Source organism: Dreissena polymorpha, chromosome 4 (genome assembly GCF_020536995.1).
Source record: "Dreissena polymorpha isolate Duluth1 chromosome 4, UMN_Dpol_1.0, whole genome shotgun sequence".
In the NCBI taxonomy this organism is placed as follows: domain Eukaryota; kingdom Metazoa; phylum Mollusca; class Bivalvia; order Myida; family Dreissenidae; genus Dreissena; species Dreissena polymorpha.
The window spans coordinates 126,431,878-126,441,274 of NC_068358.1; the positions used below are offsets into that span (position 1 = coordinate 126,431,878).

At 35.9% G+C, this 9,397-nt stretch overlaps 1 protein-coding gene across 1 annotated transcript in view; it reads right to left on the reverse strand.

Annotated features, from left to right (window-relative positions):
- Positions 1-9,397, reverse strand: part of LOC127876169 (caseinolytic peptidase B protein homolog) — a 35,647-nt gene that overhangs the window by 24,746 nt on the left and 1,504 nt on the right. Inside the window, exons 2-7 of the mRNA XM_052421170.1 lie at positions 6,813-6,864; positions 6,398-6,484; positions 5,143-5,246; positions 4,589-4,717; positions 3,796-3,893; positions 3,026-3,140 (exon numbers count right to left, since the gene is read on the reverse strand). Of these exons, the coding sequence (XP_052277130.1) occupies positions 3,026-3,140; positions 3,796-3,893; positions 4,589-4,717; positions 5,143-5,246; positions 6,398-6,484; positions 6,813-6,864 (585 nt within the window). The remainder of the gene's footprint in view (positions 1-3,025; positions 3,141-3,795; positions 3,894-4,588; positions 4,718-5,142; positions 5,247-6,397; positions 6,485-6,812; positions 6,865-9,397) is intronic.

A 9,397-nucleotide genomic window follows, 5' to 3' on the forward strand; every position in this document is an offset into this window, starting at 1 on the left:
TATGAATTTGCAGTTCCCCATTAACAGTGCCTGCTTATATTTATTAAAATAGGTAGGGGGAGTAACTGGTATAATAATGTCGCATTTATTTTAAGTTTCAAGTCGAAAATTTTGTTGGTGTAAACCTTTATTAATACTCTTAAAATGAGGACATTTTTCTAAAGATATTGCTTTGAAATTGTACCTGCAGATTAAACTGAAAAGTGGCGGATTTTTTAGGTACAATTGCCCTACGAAAATTGATAGTTTATATGTCATTAATTTCTGTTCATAAAAGTAACATACACTGATCTATTTCTATTATAATTTTCATTCTAGGTGAGTTTTGAACCCAGAGTTATATATGTGAAGTTGAGTTTCAACCAGTTGCCTAAAACAAAAGATTTTGTTAAAATAGTCCCAAAAGTGGCCGGAATAACATACATGACCAGTATCCTTCTTATTAATATTAATCTGTAGGTAGGTAATGTTGTTCAATTGAATCCAATCTCTATTTGCTACAGCAGTATTAAAGGGACTGTTTCACTCTTTGGCATAATAATAATTTTGAAACAAGTCCAATCACTTCAAAAAATATTTATATTTAAACAAGCAAAGAGACAATACTGCCAGTGAAATATCTTGAAACTAAATGAGTTTATTGTTAATTATTTACTAAGATATGGCAAGAGGGCCATCATGGCCCTGAATCGCTCACCTGACTAACCTTGCTACATCAACTTAAATTCTATCACACCCATAAACAATCCCAAGCCAGATTTAATTAATACATTCCGACAAGATTTCATTAAGATGTGATGAAAACTGTGACCTCTTTCATCTACACAAGGTTTTACTAGAATTTGCCCGGTAACCTAATTTTTGACCCCAGATGACCCATATACAATCAAAAATAAGATATTATCAAGATAAACATTCTGACCATATTTCATTAAGATCAGATAAAAACTATGACCTCTATTGTCTACACAAGGTTTTTCTATGATTTGACCTAGTGACCTAGTTTTTGACCCCAGATGACCCCAATACAATCCCAACCCAGATTTCATCAAGATTAACATTCTGGCAAAATGTTATTAAGTTTGGATGAAAACTGTGACCTCTACTGTCTACAAAAGTGGGTTTTTTTAACTTTGACCTAGTGACCTAGTTTTTGACACTAGATGACCAAAATTCAATCCCAACCCAGATTTTAACAAGACAAACATTCTGACCATATTTCGTTAAGATCTGATGAAAACTGTGACCTCTATTGTCTACACAAAGTTTTTCTATGATTTGACCGAGTGACATAGTTTCTGACCCCGGATGACCCAAATACAATCCCAACCAGATTTTATCAAGATAAACATTCTGACCAAATTTCATAAAGATTGGATGAAAACTGTAACCTCTATTGTCTACACAAGGTTTTTCTATTATTTGACCTAGCGACCTAGTTTCTGACCCAAGATGACCTTAACAGAATCGCAGCCCAGATTTCATCAAGATAAACATTCTGACCAAATTTCATTAAGATTGGATGAAAATTGTGACCTCTATTGTCTACACAAGGTTTTTCTATTATTTGACCGAGTGACCTAGTTTTTGACCCCAGATGACCCAAATACAATCCCAACCCAGATTTCATCAAGATAAACATTCTGACCAAATTTCATAAAGATTGGATGAAAACTGTGACCTCTATTGTCTACACTAGGTTTTTTCTATTATTTGAACTAGTGACCTAGTTTTTGACCCCAGATGACCCAAATACAATCCCAACCCAGATTTCATCAAGATAAACATTCTGACCAAATTTCAAAAAGATTGGATGAAAACTGTGACCTCTATAGTCTACACAAGGTTTTTATTATTTGACCTAGTGACCTAGTTGTTGACCCTAGATGACCCAAATACATTCCCAACCCAGATTTCATCGAGATAAACATTCTGACCAAATTTCATGAAGATTGGATGAAAACAGTGACCTCTATTGTCTACACAAGGTTTTTCTATTATTTGACCTAGTGACCTAGTTTTTGACCCCATATGACCCAAATACAATCCCAACCCAGATTTCATCAAGATAAACATTCTGACCAAATTTCATAAAGATTGGATGAAAACTGTGACCTCTACTGTCTACACAAACAAATTGTTGACGGGCGCACGCACAGACGCATGATGGACACCAGACATCACACGGTCACATAAGCTCCCATGTCACTTCGTGACAGGTGAGCAAAAAAAAAAGAGTGTTTGTAACATTTTTCCTCAATAAATCATGAAAACAAGAGGGCCATGAGCCCTGAGGTGCTCACCTGAGAACATAAGGAACTAAACTATTGTGACCAGTGGAGTTCAAAATAATGAAAGTACTGTATGAAACATAAATTTTTAATTTTTCAACCCATTTTTATTTTTCAACTTGGCAGAGATATCGTTAGAACAAATGTTCTGCCCGAGATTCATGAAAATTCAACAAAGAATATGACTTCTAGAGTTCAACGATGATTTAAATTTGACCTAGTGACCTATTTTTGCGCTCAAATGAACCAGCTGCATCCTCAGCTGAGATTTGATAAAAACAAATGTTCTGACCAAGTTTCCTGAAGATTGGCCAATAAATGTGGCCAGTTGAGCGTTATCAAGGTTTCACTACAGCCATTTAAGGAAAACTGTCGAACAACCCTATGGCGACCATGTTTTTCAAGGAACCGAAGCAATTTTCAAAATTAAGCAAAGCTTTCATTAGAGCAAATGATCTGACCAAAGTTTTGCTAAGATTTGATCGTAATTGTCACTTCTCTAGAGTGTTAACAAGGTTTTACAATAGCCATATAAGGAAAACTGCACCGTCCCTGTTGGCTCATAAGACTACGAAACCTTGCATGACTTTAAAGCCGACAGGGTAGATCCTGACCAGACATTTTCAGATGTGCACGCTGGTCTGCAGCTACACTAGCCGCATATGACATCAGATCAATTGTCACTTGCTGCTGCTCAGTTCTGTAAACATTTTCTAAGCACCCTGTCTCCCTACCTGCAGCTACAACGTTTATGGCCGCCTCCTGGCCGATTATGTGCTCCTTGAGTCGCTGTTCTAGAGGAAACCGACGTCTCTCGTCGGCAGCAATCTTGTCTTGCTCAGCTTTGTACTGTAACCATATACCATTATCACTTTATTTTGTTTATGTTTTTTATCAGGATATTTCACCATATTTAACAATATGTTCTGTCATTTTATGGCGATCATTAATACTCTGTTCCCAGGGTATACTTATTGACCAGTAGTAAGTGTACATTCTTATGCCAATAACAGACAACTGCCCAGCTAGAATCAGAGGTAGGGGTATAACTGCTTTAAAAATTATTGCATGACCTCTCCCAACACAAATATGGCCAAGCTAAGAAAAAAGCACCCCTATCCTTGGATTTTAAGTCCAGCGCTCTAACAACTGAACTAACCAGATAGAGAAGATAAATACAAGCAACTGCTTCTTTTTCAGAATTATCATAAGTTTTTTAATTCTTTGTTGCTGCAGATACCTTTGACCCTTGTTAAATTGGCATTTATGAATTTAATGTCTTTAAGAACTAAATATGCGAGAAAATATTGTAAGAGATTCATATTTCTCACATCTTATACCATAAGTCAATATTTACATATTGACAACATATATGTTATATGCTCACTTAAACAATTTAAAGTGGTGACCAAACCAATGCTAAGTAAACTATCAATTAGAAAACACAAAATAATATGATTCTTCATTTAAATATGGATTCACAAAGAATGATTTAGTAACTCACAGCTTTTTCTCTGTCATTCAGAAGCTGTTTTAATGAAGCAGATTTAGCGTACATCTCTGGTTTGTGTCCATTGGCATTCTCAGCAGCCGGGTTAGCACCTGTGTTTGGCAAACTGACCAATTTTCTTCACAGATTAACTAGACTTTGTCAATTTGTCACAAGAGTGACAAATACTCAGTAACACTGCATATTGTTACATTAAGCGAGTTTAATGTTTAAAAAAGTCTTGAGTTAAAAAAAGGGATATAACTTTAGCAACTTTTAAATTAGGAGGATAAAATTGCACAAGGACAACTTCAAGTCATAAGAAACTACGCTCACATATTTGAATGTTATACGTTGGAAAGTGCAGGGGTATTTTGTTAAATAAGTTTCAGTCTTCAGGGATGGTCAGACAAACGTCAAAGTGGATCCAGTATAATACAAATCTCTCAGCGCTATAATTGTATAATTAATATCTTGATATAAAGACTGAAGAGCAAATGACTCCTGGGTCTACTGATTTGGCAAATGAAAATTCTTAGTTTAAGAGATATATTATAAATGTCGTAAAAAGGGCCATTTTATTAAGAAAAATATATGTCAGACTGTACTTCCATGTTATCAAGACTAAGATATTTATTGGAATTGCACTGTTTTTAATATATCAAAAAGCAATAAGGCCTGAAATAGTTCTTTTTCAATATGTATATTTTCAGACATACTTAATAGTGAGTATACAAGCGAAGCTTTCAGTTTACTGCAAATCTTTTACATATCTAAATAGTTCTTTTTTTACAAATTTGTAACAAACCTGCATCCAAAAGAATGGTCGCAATTTGTTCATTGTCTATCAAGGCTGCGTAATGTAGTGGAGTGCAGCCTCTGCAGTTGGCATTCACATTCAACCTATTACTGAATTCCTCTTCACGGACACTGTGAACTAAATTATTCATGAAAAACTGTTACCCCAAATATACTACAGGCAAATACATTCTGCACTACAATTTATATCAGACACTGACAACTTAAATATAATTAAGATTCGTGTCCGCTTTGACATAAAATGTACACTCAATTCATGGACATTGACACGGACAATATCATGAGGGGGAGGGGGGATTAAAAACTTCTCCCAGAATTACAATACATGGAAACTCACTGTTTATTTATGAGCCTTGCTCTCTGAAGAGTGGGTTTAATGCATGTGCGCAAAGTGTCGTCCCACAGGCTAATCAGGGAGGACACAGTCACACTTTCCGCTTTTATTGCATTTTTTATTTAAAGGAAGACGAGTTAAGGCGGAAAGGCACATGCATTAAACCCCCTTTTCACAGAGCGAGGCTCGCATATAAGGAGAGTACTCACCATGTATGGGGTGTATGTTCTTTTCCTTAGCCACCTGTCGTATTTGACTGAACTCATCCTCAATGTTGGGGTCCGCCCCAGCCCCCAGGAGAAGTTTCACCGCTCTGAAAGATGGCAAGGTTTATAAGCTAGGGATATGAATTTGAAATGTACAGACTTTCTGACAAAACACAAATCAAAAAGATTTGCATTCTGATTTAAATTAAAAATGGGGATCATTCTGGAAAATATTCCATTTTACAGCTAAATCTTTTTACAATTACCATTCGTATATGGCCCTGTACCCTTGAAATTGAACAATAACCAAATGGGGGGGGGGGTTAAAAAGTTAAAAGACTAAATTGGAAATAATCAAGAGCTGTCACCATAGGTTGACTTATGCCCCCTATAAACCCTCGATAGAAGTTATGAGCTTTGTTCGAAACCTAAACGCAGATTTCGAAACCTAAGTGCGGACCCTAAGTTCAAGGTCAAGGTCACAGGGGTCAAAATTTGTGTACGTATGGAAAGGCCTTGTTCATATACACATGCATGCTAAATATGAAATTGCTATCTGAAGAGACATAGAATTTATGAGCATTTTTCGAAACCTAAACGCAAAGTGTGACGGACAGACAGACAGACGGACGGACAGTCCGATCACTATAATTATGCCCTCCTTCGGGGGCATAAAAAGAAATTCATAAACTTTTATTTTTCCATAATTAATAAATGTTAATATGAATCAAAACTAATAAACATAAAGATACCTTGAATGTATCAATAACTGACACACCATGTGCAAATGAGGAAAGTGGTGTGTTGTTTTGGAATAATTCTGAAGATAGCAAGCTAATTTAGCTTTAGTAAATTAACATACATTATGATTATTGATGATTTTGATAACAGATTGTTTGTATGGTTATTTTTGCTATTGGAAAGTTTCTGTTGCATTTTGGGAATCCATCAGTTTGATATTGCTAACTGATTCTTTTTTTCACCAGACTTAATAAGAAAAAAATCACATAATTTTTTTAATAAATTTCATACCGTAGTTACAACACTTCAAAAAGTTTTTTTTTTAACTTTGCTTAAAATTCTTTTCTGGCAAGATAAGATCATAAAAGGCTTTTCCAGACATGGATTTTAATGTCATGACTTATTGGACAACAGGTGATTTTTCACAAACTCGTCGCCCATAGACAGAAAAAGTGCAGTCACACTTTGAGGGACCTAGGGTTGTCCATATCATAACAATAAAGAATGCAACACTTACTGAATGTTTCCATTAATGGCAGCCACATGCAGAGCAGTCCATCCAAATTCATGTTTCACATTTACATCAACTCCACTTTTGATGAGACTAAAACACACACATGAAACAGCACTCAAAATAACGCTGAACAGTCATAAACTCAGAGTAAACAAACACTAGCAAACCATTCATTCAACTTATTGGCGCTATTCAGGAACGCCCTCTGTGGTGAATACAGTCGAACATATACGAGTAAATGTTTCTATAATAAAATTTCTAACTATAACAGCTGAAAAGAATACCTTTTTTGCCCAAAACGTAATCAGCATGACAGCTTACAAAGAACCTTAAGTCAATTATAAATATGTTAGAAAATGCTTGATAGAACCATACAATACATTGCGGTATTATGCAAATGTTCATTAAGCTCTTTTACCTCTCTATTGTATATAAGTCACCTCTTCTAACAGCAAGCAGCAAAGCACTCACTGAAAATGTAAAAAAATAACCTCACTATTTATAAATGAAATTCATTTAATGAGCAACTAGAAACTTCATACCAATTATGTATAAACACTCTGTAAAATTTTGTTGATTAAATTGTGAATATTATGTTGTTCTACATAAATCTATTTGGTTCATTTAAATCAATTTTTGTAATGGCTGGAATGTTACTTGCTCTTGAAATATTAATGTGAGCATGCCTATTTGTTTGTGATTATTAAAGAATAAATAATATATAAATAGTATTGTATTTTCGTGATTAAATCATTAAAATGAAGCATATGATGTACAAAATAAAGATCAAACAAATAATTGAACATGTAACTTATACATGTATACTTATAAATTGCGCTCTGTGTGTCCGTCAGTCTGTCAGTCAGTCAGTCCGTCAGTCAGTCAGTCCGTGAGTCTGTCACACTTTTCTGGAACCTGCAATAACTTTAAAAGTTCTTAATATTTTGTCATGAAACTTAAAACATGAATAGTTTGCAATATGGACATTATTCACGACATTTCAATTTGTTCCTACATCAAAAATTCTGGTTGCTATGGCAACAAATATTTATAAATAACGTTTCTGACAATGGTGGAGCCGGTAGGGGACATATATTCAGGGGTCTAGCTAGGTTCAAAATTTAGGGAGAAGTCACTTCTCCCAAAGACCAAAATAGGGAGAAGTGGCAACTTTTCAGGGAGAAATGGTAGTACTTTTGCATCCAGGGGTCAAGCTTAGCTGAAAGTTTCAGGAAATGTCACATCTGTACAGTTGCGTCATAGGTCTTCATTTTACAAGTATGTTATATTGTGCTACAATTTTTGTAAAATAAAAATTCATTTAAAATCTCATTTTACAGCACAGATTCCAAATCTTACCTGTGAATGAGCCCTATATTTATTGTCAGTGCTAGTAAACTCTTCCCATTTGATCATTCCTATGTATTGTTTTAATGGGCCATTTAACTTTGCTGAAGTATAGTTACTGGTAGCCAGCACAAGGCAATTAATCAAGGCTTCACCTATGAACAATTTTAAGAACTCTAATAGCTCCCGCCTGTGCATTTGAATGTTCAACTTTGCATGACCTGTAAATGGGGCAACTTCTGGCTGAGAATTCTCCTGTTTCCAGTTCTCCACATCCAGTTGATTTTAATGGTCAATGTGTGGCACAAACAAATAATTAAAAGGTGGAGAAGTTATGTCGCCTTCATGAAATTAATTAGCGTTATAAATATTCCCTTGGCGAGCAAATCGCCCACTTCCCCCACTTGCAAGACCCCTGATATTGCTTGGCAATAGTCTTGTTTAACATGAATTTACTCAGTTTTCATAAAATAATGTTCATGCCTTTTATACACAGAGGGCATAGGATAGGCAAGTACAGTCAACACAAGACACGGCCTATTGTCGCAAAATTCGCCTATTTTTCAGATAGGGAAAGTGTAAGACAAAGTTACAAAAGCTTGAACGACCATATGGTGTCAGTCAGCAATATCCACCGGAAGTGCCTTTTACCCATTATGATCGAGGCAAGGAAACAACAAAAAGAGGCTTACATCGTTGGTGACAAATTGTACATAAACAGGACACTTTTATACCAGGAGCCATCGCAAACAAAGAATCGTTGGGACAGGAGCGAGAGTGTCGTACGATGCATCGCATGGAACATCAAAGGGCTAACACAGCAAAAAAAGGCCAATGGAGACTTCAGTAAATACTTAAACCAGTTTGACATTATATTCCTAGGTGAAACATGGACTAATAAAAACAGTGACATTGACTTACAAGGTTATAAATTATTTAACTCGTACAGAAAATACCAAAATTGACGTGCGAAACGTAGCAGTGGAGGAATTTTAGTTTATATCAAAAATAATATTGTTAAGGGCATTAAGCTAGTTAAAAACGATCACAATTATTATCCCCACGCTTTTTGAAAAAAAGGTGGGGATATTGTGGTGATCTCCGCCGTCCGTCCGTCTGTCCGTCCGTCTGTCCGTCCGTCCGTCCTGGCCACTATCTCCTCCTACACTAAAAGCACTAGAACCTTGAAATTTACACACATGGTAGCTATGAGCATATGTGCGACGGTGCACTATTTGGAATTTTGATCTGACCCCTGGGTCAAAAGTTATAGGGGTTGGGGTGGGGCCGCGTCAGAAATTATCACTCATTTTTTTAGGTTATTTTACATTTACTTCTTTATTTCTACACCGATTCACTTCAAATTGATACTGGACCTCACCTATGACAATACGGTCAATCTCAACCATGCATGGCCCCATTCCCAACCCTGGGGCGCCCCGCCCACATAGGCCACACCCACCAAAAATTTCCATTTACTATAATTTTTTCATTTCTACACGGATTCACTTCAAATTGATACTGAACTTTTGTTATGACATTAGGGTCAATCTCAACTATGCATGGCCCCAATCCCAACCCTGGGGCGCCCGCCCACATAGGCCACACCCACCAAAAAAATCCATTTACTATAAAAAAAATTTAGGTTATTTTACA